We start from the raw sequence: 27,103 nt of genomic DNA, 5'->3' as shown, positions 1-27,103 counted from the left end.
TCTGGTACCTCTCTTGAGTGGCTGGGGAAACCCAGCCAGAAGGGAGGGGAATGTATAAATAAATATATAACAACAACAACTTACCAAAAGCTTTGGCTAAAACATGTTAGACAGTCTTCACATAGTAAGTAACCAGCTTGAAACCGACCTCTTCTCACTCACCTGCTAGAGTCAAGCCCAAACTGGCATGCTAGAGTAACCTGGAAAGCTTATGTGAAGCCCAGTTTGGCGTGCAAATCCCTGGGGAGAGGCTATGGAATTTGCTGCATTTGTCTGGGTATTTTCAAAATTCAATATGGTTTCTACTCTTTAGACAATGTGATCTCCTAGATTAAATCTGCATTGAGACAACTTTCCTCTATTTCATCTCCCGCTCTGAACTACCTGAAAGATTAAGATGGAAATTGCTTTTGCTTACCTGTGTTGTTGCATCTCCATTTGTCCAAAGAGAGAATAGCTCTGGCAGGAGCCAAGAATGCAAAAGCGCTGGCTTGGAACAAAGGTAACCTGAAAGAAAGAAAAAGAGAAAAAGGAGATACCTCAAACGTTTTGTGCAGTGTCATAACTTCCATGCAGATTTTTTTCTAAGGAAAAGAAGGATCAGAAGAAGTCCTTCTTGGATGTGTTAGTATGCATTTGACGAGATTACACAAAATCTTGACTTAAATACCAATAAGATAAATGAGGGTGAGGAAGGAGTCCACATCCCAGCTTATCTGTGGACTATTTGGGGGGCTTCTGACAAGCCACAGCCACTGTTATATTACCCAATTAGCAAAATGGCAATATTAGAGTGAGCTCTCTCATGAAAGAGACAGGTAAATAATATTTTTTAATACAATCCACTCCTGGGAGTTTTTTTCTAGAAAGTGGCATGGACAGTTTAATAAATAATTTCCCCATACTGTAGTCATGTATTGATTATGCAGTAGAATTCAAAGTCCTAAATGCTCAGGCTGTGCATAGTTCAGAGGTCAGAGGAAACTGCACCAGATGGTCCAGCAGGGCTCCTTTACATGAGCTCCTTCCTCCGTGCTAAGGATCCAGATAAAAGGCAGTCTCAGTAATTGTTCCAAAATTGCTCAGTGTGGTGCTGATCACATGAAGGTTGCCTGTTCGATCCCCGTAAGGGACAGCTGCATATTCCTGCATTGCAGGGGGTTGGGCTAAATGATCCTCAGTATCCCTTCCAACTCTATGATTCTATTCATTTTTAATGTCTCTACCCACCCAAGTCCTTACAGTGTGAGGCAGGTTAGAAATCTCTTCCCCATGCCCTAGGAAGAAATAGGTTCTAGACCTAGGAGCCAACTCCTAGGGGCCATAGGGGCTTCGGCTCCCACAAAGTTGATGGGCATTCCCATTCAAATGCTGTGTGTACACTGCGTTATGTGATCAATTATGTGAGGGGGGCCTTACCTTATCTGGGCCCCCACAATATTTTATTCAAGTTGGCATGGAACCCCTGATTCTAGAGCAGATTGGTGGGGTTTTTTTGGGGGGGAGCTACAAGGGGGGAAGAGGACTAGCCAAAAGATTCCCATCCCGTTCTGCTGATAGAAGCCTTACCATCATCTGAGTGACACTGTTGATACAAACCCAATGTATTTGTGACCACAGAGAGGTGCTGTGACAACATATTAAACTTTGTGAAGTGTAATATCTGTATTATACAAGATATTTTGGCAGAATATAATTATTTATAAAGTGTACATAAACAACTCAAATTTGCACAGGCAATAAGCCGTGGCATTTGCTTTTTAAGAGCAACCCACACAATTATCCATATCAATCAAGTAAGGCCAATGCTGGAAGAAACACAAAGGAATATTCGCCTGATTTATAACAGGAGCAAAAACTGAACACTATTCTTTGCAATAGAAGAGAGGTACGCTGGGCGAATGACTCAATATCACGGGGATTTTGTTGGCTCTTGTGCTCTGCCCCTGGTAAAGTTGTTGCTCTTCTAACTCACGTACACATTACCCTTTCAAAAGCCCTCTAATTAAGTGTAGGCAATTAAATACATTCTTCAAAAGTTAGATCACTGAGTGTTTAGAATTTAGTTCCAGAAAGGGTTTCTTTCTTCTCTGTGGGGTAAAAATAAGAATCAGTCCATGTCTTTACAATACCTAAATCAAATTGCATTTAAGCCATGAGTTCACTTTTTATAGTGATTAAGGACTGATCTTTTTAGCATCTTACAGAATCTGTGACTTCTTATTCCGAGCAAATTTATTTAGGACATGTGAGACATATCAGACTTAACAAGTGCATTTCTTGCTTCTCAAGCGGTTCAGTCACAATAACCCCTTTGTCAAAAGCCTGTCAGCTAGCATGCAGCAAATACTTTCAGGTATAACCGGGGTGGGGTGGAAGGAATTAGTGCTACTTTGTTACAGGTTTTGTTACAATCAAACAGTATATACATTTTGTTAATTAACAAGCGTAAAGCATTCTAAAAATGAGGTACACAGAGAATCCAAAAGGTTTAAGAGAAAATCTGGAGATACTGTGACAGACTATTTTAAAGGCTGGAGCGTACAAACAATCTTGTATCTATTCACTTATGTTCTACTAATGCACATTTAAGAGTTCATCCAGGTTGCAAGAGCAATAATGAAGATGTTTAACAGTATTTTAGATGAACCTATGCTGGTATAAATAACTTGGATTCTTAAAATCAGAAGTAATAGCCAGAAACCATAAAAGTATTTTTGTACCAGTGGAATTTGAGCTTGCAAAATACAGAAAAGTTTGACTTAAAGAGAAAGGGGAAGATTAAAGGACTGAAGTCTGGTACAGAAGTACCATTCTCAAATTTCCTGTTCACGCTTAGGAAACCAGCTGCGTGGTGTAGATTCTTACACTCCCTCCATCTCACTTCCCCAGTCTGCTTTCATCACAATGCAGTGTGCCAGTACTGACCATGCTTAACACTGGTTTTTGCAGGGAGAAAACCAGAAGTGAGAGCTCTGTCTTCTAGTGCTTATTTTAAGGAAGATTTTTATATATGGTTGCTGTAGCCTTTGGGCTTCCTCTGCTCAGGGAAGAACTGCTTTTAAGGTTTGTAAGAATTACAGAGCAGGGCAGGGCAGTTCACAGAGAGGAGCAAGATTTCCTTTCTGGGAACTATAGCATCATGTCTTGGAAGAAACAGCAGGAACATTCTGAGCAAGTCAGGAAAAAACAAAGGACAAAGGACAAAAAATGTCCCTTAGATTGGTACAGTTGATATCTTTCTGTGGATCACTTGACATGAAACTACCGTATTTTTCGCTCTATAGGACGCACTTTTCCCCCTCCAAAAATTAAGGGGAAATATTTGTGCGTCCTATGGAGCGAATGCAGGCTCCTTGGCTTCAGCGATAGCAACGTGAAGGCTCCAAAGCGCAGAGGGAGCGCTCCCTCCACACTCCGGAGGCTACACGTTGATTCAGGGATAGCCGCCTGAAGCCTTTGGAGCGCAGCGGGACCTCTAGTTTGGGGATGGCTGCGCAAAGCCTCCGCAGGGCAGGATGAAGGCACCCCACTGTCCTGCGGAGGCTTCACAGGCTGTCCCAGAAGCCAGAACAGGGAGAGGGAGCGCTGCGCAGCGCTCCGTCTCGCTATTCTAGTTTCGGGGTTAGCGGCGCAAAGCCTCTGCAGGGCAGCAGGGTGCCTTCATCCCGCTGCCCTCCGGAGGCTTCGCGGGCTGTCCCAGAAGCCTCCGCAGGGCACGGGGATGAAGGCTCCCCATGCCCTGCAGAGGCTTTGCGCCGCTAACCCCGAAACTAGAAGCTAGAATAGCTAGAGGGAGCGCTGCGCAGTGCGCCCTCTAGCTATTCTGGCTTTTGGATAGCCCCACGAAGCCTCCGCAGGGCACGGGGATGAAGGCTCCCCGTGCCCTGCGGAGGCTTTGCGCAAAGCTAGAACAGCTATCCCAGCGGCTAGCCCAGAAGCCAGAACAGCAAGAGGCTTTCCCAGAAGCCAGATCCCTCTTGCTGTTCTGGCTTCTGGGATTCAGATTTTTTTTTTCTTGCCCCCCCCCAAAAAAACTAGGTGCGTCCTATCATCTGGTGCGTCCTATAGAGCGAAAAATACGGTAGATCATATCTACTTTAATTCAAGAAACTTGAAATTGTATTGCCCAGGGCTTGAGGTTTTTCTTTGGGAAGATTCTCTTCAATCATCTTCATTTATTTAAACAGGCTTAACTGAACTCTCCTTCTGAGCTGCTGCTATCTTACCACCCAATATTCTATTTCATATGTAAATTATGCCAAATACCTTGTTTTTGAGGGAAAGACTCCAAGACTTGATATTACTTGGAAGAACAGGTGCCATGGAAGGAGATAACAAGAGCCTAATACATTGAATTGTTAATATTATTTTAATTTTTTGTTACATTTAGGATAAATATATAGAAAGAAGTACTGGAGAAGAATTCCCTGCTACCACAAGGGATATTTTTGAGGGGTGTGGGAGTTAAATATATATTTTTGGAAAGGCACAGAGAGCAAAACTACCCACAAAACAGTGCATGCTGTCCACAACCATACTTGTATCAACTAGTTTATCCCCTCAATGCTTACAGTGAGCTGGAATCACCCCCAGTTAGCAAGGCAGAGAAGTGAATTTTAGCCTGAGAAGAGGTCAGTTGCTGTTGCTTTTGGTCCCTATTTTGGATAGCTAATGTGCCACAAATGCGCGCAGCTGGATGAGGGCCCTTTGCCCTGGTTCAGAGGCAAAGCGCATGTTTGCAAGCAGAAGGCGCCATGCTCTATCGTTAGTAGCATCTCTCGGGAAATGACCGGAAGGATGGGAAGGGCTTCTGAAGGAGTTTTTTTCAGAGAAAACCAGTGGACCAACCATCTCACTTGGCATAAGGCAGGTTCACATGATTCAGATATTTGAAATATCAGTCATGCTTTTTAAAAAAATGTTTCAGTAGCTAATTATTGTTTTAATAAATTAACATGTATACTCAGGCGGGCGACTTATTTCTAACCTACTTTTTTATTTAAGCTGCACTAATTCTTGAATCGAGGGACGCGGGTGGCGCTGTGGGTTAAACCACAAAGCCTAGGACTTGCCAATCAGAAGGTCGGCGGTTCCAATCCCCGCGACGGGGTGAGCTCCCGTTGCTCGGTCCCTGCTCCTGCCCACCTAGCAGTTCAAAAGCACGTCAAAGTCCAAGTAGATAAATAGGTACCACTCCGGTGGGAAGGTAAACGGCATTTCCGTGCGCTGCTCTGGTTTGCCAGAAGCGGCTTAGTCATGCTGGCCACATGACCCAGAAGCTGTACGCCGGCTCCCTCGGCCAATAAAGCGAGATGAGCGCCACAACCCCAGAGTCGTCCATGACTGGACCTAACGGTCAGGGGTACCGTTACCTTTAATTCTTGAATCACTGGCCAAAGTTGAACTAGTTGCTTGGGATAGGGAGAGGTGTACCTCTAAACAGTTAACAGGCAGTCAAATATCATCCTCTTAACTTACCTGCACCCAAATGTTGTTTGCAGCAAAGTTGTGATTCCAACACAGAAGAATATGGTCCCAATCAGCTGGCTAGTGGCCCACTGGTCAAATCCAACACACATGGCATCTGCTAGCAAGAAGGGCACTGCTATAGTGCCACTGAAACACGTCAGGTAATGCTGCAAATACAGAGGGTTATTTTATTTACAAACATGATATATGATTGCCTTCCGTTTGTTTATACCATTACCATTAGCTCAAGAGCATTATTTTTCAAGCGCAATATATTTCCAAATTGCTTCCAAACAACCATCAATTAACACCTGCTTATGGATAAGCAATTTCCAAAAGCAGGACTCAACTGTGAAGACACACGCCGTCTGGCAAGAGCAAAGCAGAAGTGGTGCTGCATCGTAGCACAAAGCAAACTAGAAGCGAGAAGACCACAGACAATGCAATAGGTTGTTAAAAGCCATCTGGAGAGCACAGCATCACCACTCCCTAAGGAATTAAGTTTCGATGCAGAACGTCACTTGGGATAGATTCCTGCCAAGGGTTAGGAAATGCCAGTGTAAAATAAAATCAGCAGGTATACATTATACTACCAAGAAACCTTACTGAAAAGTATTGTTTTCTGTAGTGTGGATATGGTAAACACTGGGGAGGGAGCCATAGCTCAGTTGTAAAGTGCCTGCTCTGCAAGCAGAAGGATCTCAGGTAGCTGCATTGACAGGAACTGTCCAAGACCCTGGAGAGCTGCTGACAGTGTATGAAGACTAAGAGACTGATTCTGTATAAAGACTTGGAGCAGAACCACTGCACAGAGACTATGGAAGTCTCAGACTCTCCAAGTATCCCTGTTTTCCAGGGATGTCCCTGATTTAGAGGTGCCATCCTGGTTTCTGATTTGATCCCAGAATGTCCCACTTTTCCTTAGGATGTCCCTATTTTCATTAAAGAAATGTTGGAGGGCATGGAGTTATCCAACCCCCAAGCCGTCTGAAGGCAATCCTGTATAGGGAAGTTCTTTAAATGTTGAATGATTTATTATGTTTTTGTACATGTTGGAAGCTGTCCAGAGTGCTGGGGTAACCCAATAAGATGTCTGGGGTATAAATAGTAAAATTATCATTATGGAATGGGACGTCCCTATATTCATCAGAGTAATGTTGGAGGGTATGAAGTCATTCTTAAAAAAATTAAGGATATAGAAGCATACAATTGAATGGGTCAGACAGAATCTTGGAGGTCATCCAGTTCAGTTCCCTGCCAAGTGCAGGATCTGGAACATAATTTGAAGATTGATATGTAAGATTGTAATGGAGATAATCAATGAATTGTTATCTCCATCCTTCATTTCTGCCTGATTGCAAGATTCTGGGAAACTTTCCTCTAAGGATAGCGGTGCTGTATAAGTTATAAATAGACAAACTCCCAAAGTCTTACTACATAATAAATGGCAAATGTTCCTATATATTCAAAGGGCATGGCCCTTCACTGCAAAAATGAAGAACTCAAAAGCAGTTTGTTTTTTTACAAAACAAACTGGAAAGCGTCTTTTCTTTAGAAATGCCTTGATACCAAGAGCAGAACTCCTGGGCATGGGGGAAATTGAGTTTGTGGGCCAGCAGGCTTATCAGTTTGAAAGGACCTAGTGATCCTACTGATCAGTACAGGATCTACAATTCAGAAGTCAGTGACAGACAGCCATCCAGACTTTGCCTAAATGCCTCTAGTGAAGGAGAGTCCACCAGCTGCCAAAGCAGTCTGCATCACTGCCAAACAGTTCCTAAGGTTTAGTCGGCATCTGCTTGGAAGTCCTGCCCTCTGGAGCAACAAGTAACACAGCTGTTCCACCTTACATGACAGTCCTTCAGATACTGTCATGTCCACAACTTAATCTTTTCTTCTTCAGGCTACTACACCTACCCTGGTCTTTCAACCTTTCCTCATAGGACCGGAAACAGAACTGCAAGCAAAGGATCCTTGGGTCTTTTCTCTTGAACTACACACACAGGGATCCCTTCAGCAGGACCAGATCGATGACAGTATAGTCCCTGCAGCACACAAACGAAATGGCACTTCTTTCCCAGGCTACAGGAGCAATGGGAAGTTCTGTTGCACAAGACCCAATGACTTGAATGGAAACTTTGCAAAAGCATTACTATGACCTTCCAAAGCTTCCATTTGTTTCAATAGGGCTTGTTCTGTTCTTTGGTCAGGTCTGTATCTCTCCTACTTAATGCTCTTAAATACATCTTAAGACCTGCTGCCTGAGGTAGCCACCTCATTTTGACTCCTAGTGGAGCCGCCTCTGCTTCTAAAATACCTCATTTTGGCTACAAGGCTGTGCAGACTACAGTACCAAAATTCCCAGGATCACCCGTTGGTAGAACAGCAGTACAAGATTATGGGTTGTATTTAGAATTCCCAAATTAATGCACCAAGTGCACCTAGCAATGGGGCAAATCAATGTGGACTTTTGAGGTGAAGAACTGACTATATAAGCAGTAGGACAAACATTTCCAGAGGCTCCAGAAATACTTTTGCCCTCTCCAGTGTACCAATATGCTACTGTTGCATTGAGGTACTGTGAAAGAAGAGCTGGCTTCTCACCTTCCCAGCTTCAGCAATTAAAATTCAGAGAACTAGGACCAAAGAGAAAACTGTCTGTAAGCCAACATCAGTTCTTGAAATCTTTCATTCCTGTGTTGCTTGCCTGCAGTAGTTAAGGCTTTTTTCAGCTGAGTAGGAATAACGAGAGCACCATATTTTTCTCACAATATGTACCTGTAATCCCAAGAATATGCAGAGGTACCAGGGAGGAACATCTTCAATTGTGTATATCATGTCTGTTCTTTGGGCGTCCAAGCTTCCGCTGCTATCTAGTGTCTCCGCCAGTGAACTCTGTTAAAAACAGATCAAGCAGTGGAAACAAATAATTAGTAATTAGGTATTAGAGAAGAATGCACCGGTTCAATATGCAACATGGTTACGAGAGCACATTTGACAAGATCTGTGCCCCGTTTCAAAGCAGCGTCAATACACAAACTTAAAAAGCAAGATCTTTTAGCTTTCAAGTAATCTGTTGAACTTAGTATGCAAGAGATATGTACACACACACGCTCACCCTTTCATATAAGCAACCTCTTCCCTTTGCCTACAAGCAGGGCATTATTCCCTTCTTGTAATATAACCGTGGCACATTATGCCAAAAAGATTATGATGGCCAATTGGATTACACAAACAAATAGAGCATGAGGAACACCAAATCACATATCATCAGGAAAGGGGCGTTTAAGAATAAATATAGTAATAATGGCAAACCTTGCATAAGAGACCAAGATTTCACAATTCATGGTACAAATACTACTTACTACAATGGATGTATTCCTTTCAGCACACATAGCTGAATTTTCAGTGAGTTAGACTCAAATCGGGGTTGCATTAGAATTTAGGCAAGACACAACAGGATAAAACGTTTGACCACACTTACTAGAGCAAGAGATAAAACAATGGTTCCCTTTATAGGCCCAATGTGAAACAAATCCAGCATAAAAATAAAGTTTCTAGACTGCTTAACATTTGAAAGCATCATGGTAAAAACTGCTCAAGGATCAAACATTAAGACACTGAGAAGAAGCCAAATATGCTGGTCTTTCTGTAATTGTAAGTATCAAGGCCATACATTGTCCAATATTTTTCAAGCGTTCACTGAAGTCTTTCATATTTCATAGTAATAATTTGGAAAGCCAAGAGCGCTGAGTTGGCTCCCTTGTAATTCTGGCAACTACAATGATTCTATGAATAGTAAGCAAAAATGTGAAAAATCAGCAACACTGATGGTATCCTCAGGTTTACTCATGACACATTTCTGATTCACCCCCTCATTGCTAGTTGTTCTTCTTATTCCAATGCAGGGTAAAGAATTACAGTAAATCGCCACAACCCGTCCTGTAGAATCTTGGTCTTTTGCTGGTGGATCACTATTGTGAGCCACATGGGCAATGGCCCACAACCACCTTTTGGAGAGGAAAGGAAGACAGAGAGCAGACGGAGGAGGACAGAGGAAGGAACAGATTTAGGTATTTATTTATTCTATTTATATCCTGCTCTTCCCCCAATTCAGCAAATAGACAAATACAGTGAAGCTAAACTATATACAGTGAAACTAAACACACAAACTAAAACATAGGCATCAGATTAGGAATAAAGGCATGGGTAAGCAAACTAAGGCCCGGGGGCCGGATCCAGCCCAATCGCCTCCTCAATCCGGCCCACAGACGGTCCGGGAATCAGCGTGTTTTTACATGAGTAGAATGTGTCCTTTTATTTAAAATGAATCTCTGGGGCCTGCCTGGTGTTTTTTCATGAGTAGAATGTATGCTTTTATTTAAAATGCATCTCTGGGTTATTTGTGGGGCATAGGAATTTGTTCCTTTTTTCCCCTTTTCAAAATATAGTCCGGCCCCCACAAGGTCTGAGGGACAGTGGACCGGCCCCCTGCTGGAAAAGTTTGCTGACCCCTGAATAAAAGGGTCTAAAAGGTCTGAAGTAGTTGTTCAGCTTACATCAGTGGTTCCCAAAGAGGGTAGTAGCATCCCTTGGGGGCCAGTGGGATCACTCAGTGGCTACTAAGAGGCAGAGGGGTGCCAGAAGTGTAAACGACTATCAGACTGGCCACACTGGATCAAGTCCATCAGTTTTGTTGAATTAATTACAGTAAATACAGTAAACAGTTTAAATTGGATTCTGAATAAATGAACAACTGGTTGTTACTGTTTCGAATTTCACTGTGTTTTTCTCTTCTTTATTGGGTTGTGCAAACCGCCCTTCTGAATAATGCTTTTTATAGGGTAGCAGGTACTGGAGATGAATTTATGGAACCAAGGGGGCGGTGGCCCAAAAAATGTTTGGGAACCACTGGCCTAGCTCTAGCCACAGAAGTCATTTTAAATATTTGTTAAGAGATACTTTTTATTGGCCACAGCCAGGGGGATGTTTTCAATTTACCAATCTCAGTGGAAAGAAGGGCTTATATAACTACCATGCTGACTTGAATCCATATTTGGCTGATTATTTATATTTGGTTGTTGAACAGGAGACCCAAAATTAATCCTTTTTTCTAAAAAAAAATGTTTAGGGGTACTCTCATTTTCCTACTCATATTGAAAAACTGCCCCTCAATAAGGCCAAACTTGGGTTCACAAAATGCTTAAGGGTATGCGAACCCCTGCGTCCCCCCAGAAAAAAGCACTGCCCCAAACCAAACCCATTTACTCGTCAATGTTGTGTTTAGTATCAGAGAGAATAATTGAAACTATGATGAAGCAGGTGAATTTTTATTTCCACTCCAGTGCCGATTTAGTAACAAAACACATACTTCTGTAGAAGGCATTGGAGAGTTCCTTTGTTTTGTTTTGACGGGAACTTTAAGTTCTCCCTGTGGTTGTGATTTCAACCATGACAACTCAACCCTGAGCACAGCATGGCTGACATCAGTTGAACTGAATGAGATGCTAATGAAGGAAAACGGCTTGTTATGCAGGATAGTTACACCTAGTTGTACTAATGCCAGATTTCTCAAAGTAGCATGTGGCAGGGAGCAGGCAAGATCTGTGGAACACTCCTCACAGAGCTCCTGCCTATAGGGAGGTTCTCCCATTCTCCCTCTTCTGGGACACAGTCACTGACAGCGAGACTGGTGGTGAGAGAGGGGGGTGCAGAAGGCTATGTTCTTAATGCCTTTCAACTACCATGCCTTCTCACAGGACTCCTTTTGTATGTAGAGAAGAAGAGAGGTGTGGTTGAAGGCAAACATCCATGAGTGGGACGTCACAGACCTGATGGAAGCTGTTCCAACTTGCCAAAGATCAAACAAACAAAGCAGAATTTGGGGTTGTGTGATGACAGAAGAGCCTCATTCAAAAAGGGATGTACGTTTATTGTATTTGGAAACGGCTCTACAGTTAAACTTATGAGAATGCAGAATGTATTTCAAGGCTACACCCTTCTAAGGGAGCAGTAGGAAGAAGACAGAAAGAAGCTTGGCTCATCCCAACACATGGCTCAAAAATGCCAACAACATTTTCCCAAAAATAACTGATCAAGAACTAGGCTCTCATAACTCATGCAGTGTAGCCTAAGGGGTAAAAGCAACCTAAATAAACACTTTCAAGAGAAGCTCTAGCACAGTCTTCAGCAAACATTTCTTCAGTGCTGAATAATCAGGAAAACTAAAAGAAGAGGGGATCAAGACCATACGCAACCCATAACTTAAAGCTTCCTCAGGAAGGGTTTGAGAAGCAGGAATTCCAGGAGACCTAGAGCACTATTTACCAATTCAGTGTAAAGGAGCACAGAACCTTTGCAGTCTATCTTACAGCCCACCCAGGATGCACATTTTGGTTGAAACAAGACAGGAGGAAGAACTCAAGCCCCCTCCCCAAAAGAAAATCCTTTAGGGAGTTCTGATTCTCATTCTGAGGACAATATCTTAGGTCCTAAGAGAAGGTAAGAAAATTAGCAAAAGTACATTTCCTACCACCCCCTCCAAGCTTTCCCCAGTGCTTCCCTAGAAGGTCTAGCACTCCCCATGAACAACATGGGATGAAGCAAGGCTACCGGGGGAGGGGAAGAAATCAAACAAAATCAGACGTGGATCCTAAAGTAGCACAGGGAAGGTTTTCTATCCCCATCTCTCTCTTGCAGTCCCCACACCTCATCCATATAATTCAGGCTGGTCTCCCAACATGCTCCCCACCTGCCCGAGGCTTTTCAGGGAGGAGGGCAAGATGTCAAACTTCCCTTCTGTGAACTTGCTTAAGATTTTAGGATCCTAGCCTATGGCTGTTTCGGGAGCTCTGCTGAAGATGGGAACACAAAAGTGGCTTGGTTTGCACATAATTGTTCAAACTCTGCCCAGTGGCTTAACTTTATTATGTTTGGTCTAAAGCCAGGGTTTGTCGTTGGCTCAGGAACCTGGGTGTGCTTTCGTATAAGGCTTTGTGTTACATGCAAACCCATCACCCTTCCTTCACCATGGTTTCTTTGGACCCCTCAGATGGTAACCAAGATACAAAGAGCAGATGAAAAAACAAAACAAACTTTTGAAAAGCAAGCCATGGTTTGTTTGATCATCTGTGGGACAACTCATAGGTGCTTTGCGCTTTGTTAAACAAACTCTGTGCGTAACAGGCTAATGACATGCGTTTTCTAAACCATTTTCAAGAACATTTTGCACTTGTCTAAAACCAATGGAGATCCAAGTTAGCATGCTTGACGAAACCTTTTCTTTTACGTAAACAAAGTTTAAACTTTAAAGTCAATGAAACTTAGAGTGATGTGTTAATTTTATCTGTTGTCGAAATATCTGAATTAGAAGCAAAGAGCATTAATTTAGCAAGCAGTTGTACAGAAGCAAAATAGCGTTAGTTATGCTACATAAAAACAGCATGAAGACGGGTTTCTACAGCTTTTCTGTGACCCCCACATTTGCTGAGACCCGCCCCCCCCCACTCCCAGTAGCCAAAAGTAACTGAACTAAATTGTTGGAAACTGTTTTACTGGAAAGCATGTAAATATTTTAAGGCATGACAGTTTAATAGTGTGCACTTCCTTTATATTTAGATATTAAGTGATTTTTTAAAACAAAGTATCAGATTCTAATCAGGTGTGCGTGTAAATCTCAGTTCCGTAGAGACACTTGAAGAAAAAAGTAGTTACAACTTTGATTTGTCAGTCTGACTAGCACTGTACCCATTGCTGTTGCCCAATTTTACTTGTAATACATAAGCCTGCTAATTAATTTTATGAAAACAATGCCTTTCTAAAACTGGATATTTCCTGCATGAAAAATGCAGCAGTTTCCTACTCTTCCTCACATCACAGGGAACAAGCAGGCTTGTGTAGGAAGAGCTGATGAGTGATAAGATGTGGGAGACCTTTGTTCAAAATAAGAATGATAACATAAATCTATCACAAAGGCAGCAGACCCAGCATTAAGGTAGCAGCTGCAGTATCAGCAGATGTGCCGCTTCTGTTCTACGAGTCAGAGTGAAGACCAAGCAAATATATTACTTAACCGATATCAGATATTCAAAATATGTGTCTTGGAATCCGGAGTCCAGTAACCCAGTTGTATAACTTTATCCTATTAGTTACACATGCTGCAGTTGTCTAATCCCCTTACGATTGCCACCACCTACAATCCTGGAAGTCTAGGTGGTCCAACTTTGGCACCGTTTCCCCTGCATCTCCCTGGCTGCCAACATTAATCTCTGAAACAAAGGTGGCATTAAAAACAGAAACGCTCAGTCATTTTGCCTTCTTGAATAAGCTCAGTGTTTATAGCTGGACTCTGGAAAAAGGAGGTTTGTGCAACAAGACAACTGCAGCTATAGGAAAACTGATTATCAAAACATCTACTTCAGCCCACACAAATGAGGGAAATGATGTACAATCCTAAAATCCACTGGTAAATTATGAAGGCCCAAAACATGAAAATGTTCAAGTACAGTCTTTCCAACAGATGCTTTCACTTCAAGAATTATCAATGTTCCCTTAATCAAAGAAACCTGTCTTTAACACTTCATCTAAATTATGGAAGGATAGAAAATAAGGGGAATTAAATTAGTTAAAAGGTAATCAGTGATAATGCCCCTCCCCCATTTTTTCCATCCTATTTACTGTATCTTTTCTCTAACTCAAACTGCAAATTTCAAAGCATTTATAAACTCATTAAAAAGCAAAGGGGGTGGGAACGTGATGCTGAAACTCCCCCATCTAATACTATCTTTATATAGAATAAAGAAAGCTGATTCTCAGCTTATTTTTTCCTTTTAAATGTAATTTTGCAGATCATGTAAGATCAAAAAGGGCAACTTGTAGTTCCAAAAGATTCTTTATGAATCCAGCAGGCCTTGAGGGAAACCAGATAATCTTACCTCTCATTTTAAATATTGCAACAAGGAATTGCAGAGAGGGAAGTGTGTGATGGCAAAAAATCAATTTATTAAGGTTCAGGGGGGAAAGTTCTGTGAAATGAAATTTGCCTCCTTGTTTTTTATATTTCCCTGTCTTGCTGAAATATTTCCCAGTCTGCAAAAACCTGAATACGGCAAAGTAAATTTCTTTGGTAGACGACACAAGCTGCTTAATTAATTTTGTAAGCAGAATTTATGGGTTTTACTGTTATCTAAAGACATTGCCTTGAAGTCTTAACAAAAGACATGGATAATGTCAGGGAACCACAAGAAAGACAAAGAACAAGCAAAATTAGTAGAAATGTCAAACTGAGAACAAGAGGAGAGTGAAGAGCTTCCACAGGATTGTCAAGGTCTCTTCATAACTGCTTGTCAGGATACTGATTACTGAATCCAGGGTGTGTCCCTTGAGAAACCATACCTTCTACTGATGGATATTGTTAGTGGGATGGGAAAAGCACTGTCTGTAAATGTTTGGCAGACTGTGCCATACAACCAACCATCACATGGTAATAAGAATTATGCAATAAACAGGATTTCATGAATCAGATTTATTGTTCATCATGATCAACCTAGACTATGCAACAATGCTGCTCCACACTTTATCTTTCATTTTGAGTTAGTGGTAGCAGTGAACTTTTTTCCAGCTGTGCTGCCTGCCACAAGCCAGAGAAGATACAAGAAGGTTATGAACAAACAGATAAATTTCTGTAACCTTAAAACACCATTACAGTCTCCACCTTGATTCTCCAGGCAATTCCCCATCATCTCCACACACTACCAGCACTCAAGCTCTCCTCCTGGCAGTCACTGAGTTACCTTCCCATGGCTTCCCTCCAAAAATACTCCAAGTGTTCACCTGGAGATCACCCCAGTGTGTGTGAAGCATCCCGAGCTGAGCAAAGGAGTAACTTTGGCTGCACCAGAGCCAATCTTAGAATCTACTCCAGAAAGGTACCTTTTCAGCAATTCCATTTTCAGTTGTATAGATTGCCATAAGCTCTGTATCTTCCGTATCTTGATCGCCACTTGATGTAGCTCCACCATTCATTACAACCTATGAAAAAGAAAAAAGGAATTAATACATAAAAATAGTTACTATAGATTTTCAAATATATGTATCCTCTAGGGCAAGCGCAGGAATTATTATTCTCAATGAAGAGCGCAACATTTTCAACATACTGAATTCATCGAGAGCCAACTCCCATCAGCTTGAGCCAGCTGATGTACAAGCAAAAGAAAGTGCAGGTAAAAGCACTTGCTGCTGCAGCATGCAGCTCTCTTCATGCCACATAGTCACATGAGCCTCCGAGGAAGGGAGGCTGGCTGGAAGAGACAGAGAGAGCTGGCTGCTGGTGCTGCAGCAAGTGTGCCCAGCACTTTGACTTGTGCAATGTTTATTTTTCTTTGAAGGCCTTTGGCCATTTCATAAAGGAAAAGAAGATAAGCACTGTCCCATCCCCACCGGCCCAAAACCAGACAAAATATTATCTGAACTTCACCTCACCGATTTTTAGGGCATGTTTGGGTTTACTCCCCTCCCTGAACCGGGGATGGAGGAGCTATTGAAAGACTTGGCACAGTACTAGACAGAACAGGAATACTGCAGCATAAGCACAGGACCCGTCAACAGTATTTTATCAATTTAAAGAGATATACACATTATGCCACAACAGGAAACAAAATGTACACATTAGAAAGACATCAGCCCCTGTGACTTAATATAAACAGCATTGGTATGGAAACAGTGACTGTAACAGCAGACTAGAAACCCTCTGGTCCAGTCTTACACAGGGCAGAACAGAGGTGGAACAACCCCACTATTCAAATACTGGAAATGACAATTAGACTAACAAATAACCATGGTCAGCAAGTTCATGTTTCCATGTTGCAACGAACCAATGTCAAGATATCATCAAATGATGAATTGCATTACTTGAAAGAGGTTTGGTAACCTGTGGCTAAATTGTCATAATCATCATCAGCATTTGCATGCAATAGTTCAAAGCCTATCTAGTCAACTGTACTCAAAGAGTAAGAGTCCAATTGCTTGAGCAATCTAATCAGTGTACACAACACTTGTACCTGCATTCTGAACAAAGTCATTCATACAGAGCCCTAAAATTCATTTCTAAACCATGGAACTATTTTTTCTTAGTCGCCTCTCCATACTAAAAATACATTCAGAGCTCTTTCTTTCTGAAGATTCAGATTAGCAAGATCGCTTTTACAACAAATATGACTTTTACAACCAACTTCTACTCCAGAAATAAAGATCAGTAAAGCTTTCTGTGAAAGGCATATCACAAGTCACCACTGACCCATGCTATTTTCAAAGTTGTGCTATTGTAAAATGCATTTTCCACACAATGGGAGTTTTTGACTGGACCTCATGGGGCACACTTTGGAGAATCAGTGTCTAGAAATACCTCGCTGAGAACGATGATTGAAGCAGAAGCAGATATTATGGCCAAGCTTGTGATTACATTGTGCCACCACAGGGAAGCAAGGCAACTTTTTGGAGTATGCAACTTACTGGTAGTGTGAAGAAAGCAGGATGCTTGGATTCATCCTCATATTTGCCCTCTGTTGGACTTCCAGTTTCAACTGACTTAGACGTGGTGTTCTTGCCAATTCCCATTGTTTCCCACAATGCTCTAAAATTCACGTAGTCACTAAGTTATTAGTACGGGGATAGGGTTTTCAATTAAAAACTAGGGCACCTCAGGAAGTCAGAAGAGCATCACAGGAGTTCACAACGGAGCATGAGGTCCTGTAAGTAACATGTGCTTCTATGGCACCTAGAAATAAAGAAATGAAACACCAGTAAAAAATTTGCAATACAATTCCACAAGACATTTGCTGCAGTGTATAAACCTGACCGAGAATCCAGGTTTTATGACAAGTTAATTACATTGAAAATTTCAACCAATGTCCAAGGATGCCCTAAAGAAGCCAGCCACAGTCTCTCCCCTCTTCGCAACATAGCAGAAAAATCCCTCAAGCCTATTTGATTCTGGTGACAGGAATCTTGAAAGAGACATTCAGCCCTTTTCAAGGCTGACCTGCCCCAGTTCTTCCTTAAAACTCAAAATAAAGTTTTACCACTTACTTTTCATCCCCTGCCTACTGAAACTAACCCTGAGTTTCAAACTGCATATATTCGTTCCCTTTTAGCCATACTCCCACCTTCCTCCTCTCCTTCTACTTCACCCTTCATCAACCTGGTACCCTCCAGATGCTTAGGGCTCAACTCACATGAGCCCCAGCCAGCACAGTCATAGAATGTCAGGGCTGATGGCAGCTGTAGTCTAAAACAGCTGGAGGGTACCAGACTGGGGAACACTGCTCTATTGCCTCCCCACTGAGGAATTTCAGATGATAAACTGCAAAGGTCCCTGTCCTACCATCTGACACCATAGTCTGAAGCACCACACCTACTGAGTGATGGTGCTGTTTACATAAATAAAGGCAAAACAACAACAAAAAACCTTGCCTACGCACTTGGTTGTAGGTAAACCTTTCAAAAAAGCACACACAAACACACACATTATGACAATTTAAAGCTGGTCACAATAAAAAAATGGATCTAATCAAAAGTACAGATGTGAACGCAGATCAAATTTCAGTCTGAAACTGGGGTTAATAAAATTAAAGCTGTGTAAAGACTGCCTTTGATAAATGAACAAGGATGATTTAATTCACACACAAAATAACTGCGCAAACTCAGATTTAAACAATCAAAATGTCCAAAGATGTTCCAAAAACAAACCAGTGCTCCATCCATCTGCAGTTAGTATTCTTGGGTATGTCCTTTAAGTTCACATACTCATTTTTAGGCTACTCCAAAACCCTTTTCTATAAAGGGACATGACTTGCAAAATGTCCAGAGATGTTTGCCTCTGTTGACAACTCACTTTACACAGTCTCTTACATCTTGTTTTTTGCATGAGTGAATTAACCAACTCCCTTTACTATCCGACTTCTGTGCAATAATGCTTCTACTTTAGAACCACTGAAGTTAAAACACTTAATATGTGTTCTAACTTAATATGAGGCTAACATTCATCTAAAATACTGAGAGCATGGACTGTGTGTTAAAAGTCATATAGCAATACAGGAGATATGGAACATACAAGTGGCTTTTTGGAAATTGGGATGCTACCATTCTATGACTCAATGATAAGGCAGGTGGCACATGGAACAGTTTTGGGGAAATCATCTTCCTTTAGCATAAGGCTGTTTGGAATATATATTGCTGTGAAGGTAAAGGGAGCAAGAGAGAAATGAAAGACTGGGAAGACCAGGCTTTCAATATGTTAGTCGCATGGGGAGCAAATGAATTGTTAAGAGAGTCCACTTTTAAATGACCTGGGGACAATAACAAAGGCTCTCTCCTTTAGCTCACTTCTATATAAGTTGAGACACAAACAAAGGGCGCTTCAGTTCCTTCCTCTCCAGAGAAGCAAAACAAAGGCAGACTGGTGGTGGCGGCATGCACATTGGGTGGGCAAGTTAAAGAGCATTTTGCCTTTGCATGAGCAGTTGAGGGACAGAGGAAGTAGAAAAACCCGGGGATAGATCAGGGGTCCTCAAAGTGGGCAGTACCACCCCCTGGGGGGCAGTGAGATTACACAGTGGGGTGCTATGAGGCAAGGGGGTGCTAGAGGTGTAAATGACTATCAGACCTTGAAAAGCTGGTATCACTGGATCAATCAATTTTGCTGAATTAAAGTAAATAGTTTTAATTGGATTTTGAATTAAATATGCAACTAATCATTGCCGTTTTGAATTTTATTGTGTTATTTTCTTCCTTAGTGGTTAACATAAACTGTTATGTTCAATCAATCAATCAACCTTTATGGGCATATAGAGAAGACTGGAATATATTAATCGAAACATAAAATTGGCATCTGTTCACAGGAGGAGATGCTTTAAGATAAAACTATACAGGCCTAGTAAGGTTAAAAAGTACCACTCAGGTCTTATGACGACGTAGTTTCATGGCATGGGTAGGCAAACTAAGGCCCGGGGGCCGGATCCGGCCCAATCGCGTTCTAAATCCGGCCTGCGGTCTGGGAATCAGCATGTTTTTACATGAGTAGAATGTGTCCTTTAATTTAAAATGCATCTCTGTGTTATTTGTGGGGCTTGCTTGGTGTTTTTACATGAATAGAATGTGTGCTTTTATTTAAAATGCATCTCTGAGTTATTTGTGGAGCATAGGAATTCGTTCAAAATTTTTTTTCCAAAATATAGTCTGCCCTGCCCCCCTCCCACAAGGTCTGAGGCACAGTGGACTGGCCCCCTGCTGAAAAAGTTTGCTGACCCCTGTTTCATGGCATTGCTCAGATATTCTCCTACTTCCTCCATATGATCATGCTGGCAGCTATTCAATAAAAAGGAAACCCTGTAGGAGTCAGAACAATTTAACCTCTCCTTCAGCAGGGGGCTCAAACATTTGTGGCGGATTACTGCATAAAAGGGACATTAGAACAAGACATGTGCAATGGTCTTGACCGATCCTACACTGCAAGGACAATACGTCTCTGAATATGGAATTTAGTGTTATGCCGTGTGTTATACTAAATAATCTTTTTATAGGGTAGGGGCACTGGGGATGAGTTTATGGAAATGGGGGGGTGTGCGGTGGTGGAGGCCCTAAAATTCTTGGGAACCACTAGGCTACAGGCAGTGTTGGGGGCCACATGAAATGATTGGACTAAACTCCTGGGATACCAATTATTCCTTCCTCAGTCTAAATTCCTCCTCAAACAAAAAGGGTATGATCAACCATATTATCGTGTGTTACAACAACTTTGCTCTCAGGTTTTTGCCGTTCTTTTAAGTCCCATGACTCATTTCCCTCCAAAGAATGGCAGGTAGCCAACAAGCACGTTCTGCTCCAGCTCTGAAATTCTATCAGTGGACACCTGCAGTTTAAAAGCAGCTAACATAAGTTGTGCTCGACTCCAAGAAAAAGCATATGATAAATCATGAAGCCAGAAACAGCAATAATACAAAATGCTTTCATAAAAAAGGCAATCAAGAGTATTACACTGATCTTCCTTCGTGTTGGCTTAAAAAATTAGCCTGTAGCATTTTTAGCCACATTCCTGAGGCGAAAGGCAATGAATGGCCTTTGAGAAATCACCATGAGAAACAAATCCCTCTATAATCTCACAAAAATTTCCTAACAAAATAAAGACTGTTTCCTTTCTTTTCTCAAAAGCTTGCCTAGAAAGAATGATTACAGGCACATTTTAAAACCAGAAATAGGCAAGGAGGGCAAGGGAGAGGGTGGTGGAAAAATGATCCTAGAAGGCACAGAATGGCCTGCAAACCAAGTCAATGCAGCCCACCAGAAACTCAGTAAACCCACCCCACCCTGTCTCGGTAGCCTACCAAGGCTGTCTGTCAAATACCTGTCAGAGACATTCTGCTGCAGAAAGACCTGGATTCAGGCTGGTGGGCTGTGAAGGCCTGCAGGAAGGAAACATCACGCTTGCTAGAATCTAATTCAACCCATGCATTCAAGATAGCTGCCTCCAGCTTCTGCTTTCCATTTTCACAACAGCGGAAGGCCCAGCTAGTTATGTAAACTAGAAATGCTTCATAATTATATTTCTGCTTTCTGACCTGACCTGAAGGGTGGAAAAAACATGCTGGCACAGCACTCTGCAACAAATTATTGGGAGACAACAAACCTTTCTTTTAAGGTGGGGAAATAAGATGGAAATAAGTGAAAATCAGATTGGCTAAGAGACTGACATCAATATCAAAAGATTGGCCAGCAGGCCAGGAACATTTTGGAAAAAAATTCACAGACTGTCCTGATTAGCAAAACAATAATGCTTTTAAGCATTTTGAACAAGTGAAGCAGATAATTACTGTATTTGGGCAGAGTTTTGATTAGCCAGAATAGTTAGCCAGCAGACCAATGCTTGGCAGAGCCCCAGTTTTGCACAAAAGACAATTCCCAATTCATTACAGGACAGCAGCTTCTGAGTCTCTATTTGGCACCTGTCAGACCAGTGATACCAAATAAGCCTTCGTTCTCTCCCAGTGGAAAAAAAGGGTTGCAGAAAGATGGATGCAAGAAATTTGGATGCGTCATTGATAAGATACAAGCTTGCTGGCCTTTCCACAGTAGTCGTATCAACTGGGAAATTCTACTTGGACAGGCTGAAGTCATAATCATCCATGAAGCTGAGATAAAGAAAGCATTTCTAGCAACACAACTTACCAATGAAACTGGGTGAATAGCTGGTTCACACATTTCCCTCATAACAAGGGAGCGCAAAGATTCAAACTCAATATAGAAAGAATGGAACTAACACGGGGTGGATGTGGAGGTCAGGATAGGGGGGAAAGGCTGTGAATCCCTCTAATTAATTTATAAAGCTTGTTCGTGGCTTATCCGTAAAAAAAAGAAGTTACGTACATACAAGAAACAATAGATAGCACATCTAATAGCACTTTGATGTGCTGAGAGTGATTTACCAGATGGCATTGGGCACAGAAGAAGTGTTACATGCCTCCACTTCCTCCTCACCACACTCTCATTCTCATTCTCACTCTCTGCTCTTCCCCTTTGGGCTTTGACAAGAAGCACCTGGGAATCACTAAATACCATGAATCCTCAAGGCTGTGCAGAAGACAGATGACGAGAAGCTCAAGTCTCTCACAGAGGGCAATGTGGGATATTGTGGAGGTACTGTGGGATGATGGAAACTTACAATATTCAATAACCATCAACAGTAGTCCAACAGACACATTCAGGACATTCCTGGTCAAGACCAAGTCATTCAGGGGTGGGGGATTGTTGTTTATTAAACTCACCATCACCATCTATTTTCATTATATGCACAGCACACTGCATCTATACCACAATTCATGTACAGTGGTATCTTGGTTCTCAACCTTAATCCGTTCTGGGAGTCTATTCGACTCCCACAACCGCTTGAAAAGCAAGGCGCAGCTTCTGATTGGCTGCAGGAGCTTCCTGCACTCAAGCGGAAGCCACATCGGACGTTCGGCTTCCAAAAAACATTCGCAAACTGGAACACCAACTTCCAGGTTTGCAGAATTCGGGAGCTGATTCATTCGACAACTAAGCTGTTCAGGAACCGAGGTACCATTGTGTATATATATGTATATACAGTGGTACCTCGATTTACGAACGTAATCCGTTCTAGAAGTCCATGCTTAAACCGAAATCGTTCTTAAACCGAGGCGTGCTTTCCCTAATGAGGCCTCCCACCGCCAGTGCCCTTCCACCATTCGGATTCCATTCTTAGACCAAAGTAAAGTTGACAAACTGGGACACTACTTCCAGTTTTGCAGAGTTCATAAACCGCATAATTCGTAAACAGGGCTGTTCTTAAACTGAGGTACCACTGTACACACACACACAAAAAAAGTGCAGAGTGTTAAGTTCATCTTTCCTGAACTGATGCCTTCCATATGTTTTGGATTATAAAAGCCACCATCCCTGACCACTGGCCATACTGGCTAAGACCAGTGTTGGAAACTCAGTTATATAAGCTAATTGCCAAATGCCACCTTAAACTTAGGTTATGGTCACCACAATGGAATGTCTAGGCGCCGCCCCCCCAATTGATGATGATGATGATTTTCATTTCTATACTATATATTTTAAAGAAAAAACTCAAAGTGGTTTACAACAAATACAACAACCCAGAATAAAACAAATTCAAGCTTCAAGGAAATCAAGGGGTCAGCATGGAACTCTTCAGTAGGAATTTCTACCAACTTTGTGCACCAACCCAAAAAAGCCTTTCTGTGTGTTCCTATCAGCCATGCCTCAGATGGGGGCAGGACACATACATGTAAAAGGGCCTCTTCTGATTACTTTTAAGTCCACGTATGATCACAAGATGGTCAGCCCAAAATGTTATGCTTGTAGGTTTGTGCTGTTAGGTAGAGGTGGCACTCAGGGTCAAATACCTTGCACTGGGGCATGTCTCTGCTTTGTCTCCATCGAATCCCAATGTTCACTTTAACTGTGGTGGTTACTGTTGCTAGTGCAGCACCATGCTGTACATGGAGCAAGCTCTCTCTCTCAATCTCTCTCTCTCTCTCTCTCTCTCTCTCTCTCTCTCTCTCACACACACACACACACACACACACACACACAGAGCGCTGGCATTCACAATACCAACAGTTTTAGGTAAAGGTAAAGGGTCCAGTCGTGGCTGACTCTGGGGTTGCAGTGCTCATCTTGCTTTATTGGCCGAGGGAGCCAGTGTACAGCTTCCGGGTCATGTGGCCAGCATGACTAAGCCGCTTCTGGCGAACCAGAGCAGCGCACGGAAACGCCGTTTACCTTCCCACCGGAGCGGTACCTATTTATCTACTTGCACTTTGATGTGCTTTCGAACTGCTAGGTTGGCAGGAGCAGGGACCGAGCAACGGGAGCTCACCCCGTCATGGGGATTCAAACCGCTGACCTTCTGATCGGCAAGTCCTAGGCTCTATGGTTTAACCCACAGCGCCACCTGCGTCCCTTACCAACAGTTCAAGCATATCCAATTCATGGTTTCTGAAAATAGCTGTGCTTGAGCAATGCCCTGCCTTCAGTTTGTGACAGCAAAAATATGTCCATTCAGAATGAAAATGCATATTTTAAATTTAAATTCCTGCTCTAATTGTTACATGATCTCCTGAAAAGTGAAAGGAATTGTTCTTGCTTGGTGTTCATACATACTGCCACTTTTTTGTCTGGATCACAAAAAATAACGAAGCAGGGGGGGGGGGTTAAGTAGCTGTTTTCTCCTGAACAAAGCATTTCAATTCACCTCTCAAGCCAAGCAATAAAGATACAAAATACATAATGATTTTTGTGATTGGTTATTTCTCAAGAAAACTAATATGCAGTCATTCCTTTCTATAGGTAGAGGACTGTGGCATAGAAAGACTATTTTTACAAAGTTTTATCTATTTCTCTTCACACCCACCTAATCTCCAAAACTGAAAGCTTTATTCTGAACTACATTTTCCTCATCAGAAACAGACACTCCAGTTTAGTCTGTTCAAAGCATTTCACATACATTATCTTGTAAACTTTGATTCATATTATTGCCCCCAAGACGCAGATTAGATAGCTAATACTGGATAACGACAAGCTGGAAGGTGTGCAGAGGATGACAACCAAGATGGTCAACGGTCTGGGAACCAAGTCTTAGGAGGAATGGTTGAGGGAGTTGGGAATGTTTATCCTGGAAGAGAGGAGACGGAGGAGAGATATGATAGCCCTTTTCAGATATCTAAAGGGTTGCTACACAGAAGATCGGGCAACCTCTGGAGGGTAGGGCTCAAACTACAGTGGTACCTCGGGTTACATACGCTTCAGGTTACAGACTCCGCTAACCCAGAAATAGTGCTTCAGGTTAAGAATTTTGCTTCAGGATGAGAACAGAAATTGTGCTCCAGCGGCGCAGCAGCAGCAGGAGGCCCCATTAGCTAAAGTGGTGCTTCAGGTTAAGAACAGTTTCAGGTTAAGAACAGACCTCTGGAACGAATTAAGTACTTAACCCGAGGTACCACTGTAATGGTTTCAAGCTATAAGAAAGAAGACACCAACTAAACATCAGGAAGAACTGTCTGATAGTAAGAGCTGTTTGACAGTGAAACAGACTCTCTCAGAAGGGGTGGACTCCCTTCACTGGAGGATTTGAAGCAATCGTTGGGTGGCCATCTGTCATGGGTGCTTTAGTTGAGGGTTGGACTAGATGACCCTTGGGGTCCCTTCCAACTTTACAATTCTATGATTCTATGACAATGTAGTTTCTGCCTAAGGCCATTTAGTCAGTTCATGGCCATGTCAAGTTTCAAAACAAGCCAGACACTATGCAACCCCACCCCTACTAACAATACACTTAAAATAGTTTTAAGATTTAGTCTGGATTCATTTATCTCAGGACACAGAAATACACTGACACTTCTAACTTCTTGATAATTTGGATTTTCATAACTTGAAGAGGGGAGAAACTTCAAGTTATGAAAATTCAAATTTTCAAGTGGTAATATTTTCAAGACCAAAACTTCAGCATATAACCCATATAGATTCTCTAGCTGAACTTCTCGTACATTAGCTACAACTTTCAGCCAGTTAATGACTATCTTACCTCAAGATACCAGGGCAGATAGCAGAGTCTCTGTGGAATAGTTTCGCCTGCTTCCTACGAGCAGCTGCCAGCTGTAGCGATCATACTAGCCCCACAAGCACCATGCAGAAGGATTTATATTCCATATATTGTATAACTGTACTTCATCCTATCAGAGTAAGTGCTTATACATTACACAACTGTTAAAAAATACCAAGACACACCACATGGTCACATGGTGTTACTACATGCCTCTGACATAACTAGAAACCTTGAGTAAATATTACAGTAGCAATCCCTTTAAACAGTACTTGGCTTCGGCAAACCAAGCTTAAAAAGGAAAATGCAGACTGCATCTGTAATCATCAGTTGTTCTACATATTGTGAAATATGTATGCAAAGCCCCTTGAAGGTGTGAAACCAAGTCCTTTAAAATCTGAATGCCCAGTTCTGAAAAACTATTGTCAGACTGGCAAATTATTCTGGTTCACCCACTTCTATTATCAGTTACAGATATGTAGAGCAATCCATGAAGTTTACTGTTGAAAATATAGGTCATGAGAAAAAAATTAGTCATCAAGTTCCATAAGACATCGTTCTAACAATCTATCATGATATTGCAAAAAACATGTGGCGCAATTTGGCCACAACAAAAGCATAAGCACCGACTTTTGCAATTATGCCTCATCTACCATAAGCTGGGATGCAATTTTCTGCCACAGTGGCAAAGGTTTGCTCAAGTTACAAGCTGTGCTAAAGAATCTGCTCCAAAGTGCTATTAGAGAAAGGTAAAGTCACAGATGTGGGGAAACCTTTGTATGCACCCAACTGTTTCCCCACTCATTTCAGGAAATTCTCTATTATTATTATTATTATTATTATTATTATTATTATTATTATTATTACTACTACTATACCACCCTTCATCATAACATCTCAGGGCAGTTCACAGAATAAAATAGAGCATAAAAACAAGTAAATAAGTAAAACAAAACAGCAAAACAATAATCCCCCTTCCCACAGACACATTTAAAAGGCTGTAGAATATTTATCAGCAAGCAACTTAATAACTAATCTCATTTAGTACCATCAAGTATAATAACTATATATTTATGTAAAATATATAAATATAAAATAAAGTTATGACATAAGATTACTGTAGACAACTGGAAAATTGTGTGCAGTTCTGGTTGCCTCACCTAAAAAAGGGTATTGTATTGTTGGGAAAGGTTAACCACAAAGATCAAAGTTTGGGACTTTTTAGTTTAGAGAAAAGGTGACTAAGAGGTGACATCATAAAAGCTTAAAAAATTATGCTGCATGACATGGAGAAAGTAAATAGAGAAAAGCTGTTTTCCCCTCTCTCATAACACTAGAATTCATGGACCTCCAATGTAGCTGAATATTGGAAGATTCAATACTGTTAAAAGAAAATACCGTATTTTTCGCTCTATAAGACGCACCAGACCACAAGACGCACCTAGTTTTTGGAGGAGGAAAACAAGAAAAAAAATATTCTGAATCTCAGAA

General features: G+C 41.8%; 1 protein-coding gene across 11 annotated transcripts in view; it reads right to left on the bottom strand.

The window, feature by feature from the left end:
• Nucleotides 1–27,103, bottom strand: part of SLC23A2 (solute carrier family 23 member 2) — an 85,603-nt gene that overhangs the window by 33,355 nt on the left and 25,145 nt on the right. For 4 of the 11 annotated variants that reach the window (XM_083629437.1, XM_083629441.1, XM_083629440.1 and 1 more), the window contains 5 exons: nt 16,981–17,245; nt 15,403–15,501; nt 8,251–8,367; nt 5,482–5,639; nt 419–507 (listed from right to left, as the gene is read on the bottom strand). In XM_083629437.1, the coding sequence (XP_083485563.1) occupies nt 419–507; nt 5,482–5,639; nt 8,251–8,367; nt 15,403–15,501; nt 16,981–17,085 (568 nt within the window). In that variant the 5' untranslated portion in view covers nt 17,086–17,245. Of the gene's footprint in view, nt 1–418; nt 508–5,481; nt 5,640–8,250; nt 8,368–15,402; nt 15,502–16,980; nt 17,246–20,869; nt 21,003–25,594; nt 25,691–26,730; nt 26,750–27,103 lie in introns of those variants that run through there. The other 7 variants (XM_083629447.1, XM_083629439.1, XM_083629444.1 and 4 more) reach the window with 6 other exon arrangements.

This window comes from Podarcis filfolensis, assembly GCF_964270895.1.
Source record: "Podarcis filfolensis genome assembly, chromosome: 8".
Taxonomy (NCBI): Eukaryota; Metazoa; Chordata; class Lepidosauria; order Squamata; family Lacertidae; genus Podarcis; species Podarcis filfolensis.
Note: the sequence above shows the minus strand (reverse complement) of the source record. Positions and strands in the feature narration are given on the sequence as shown.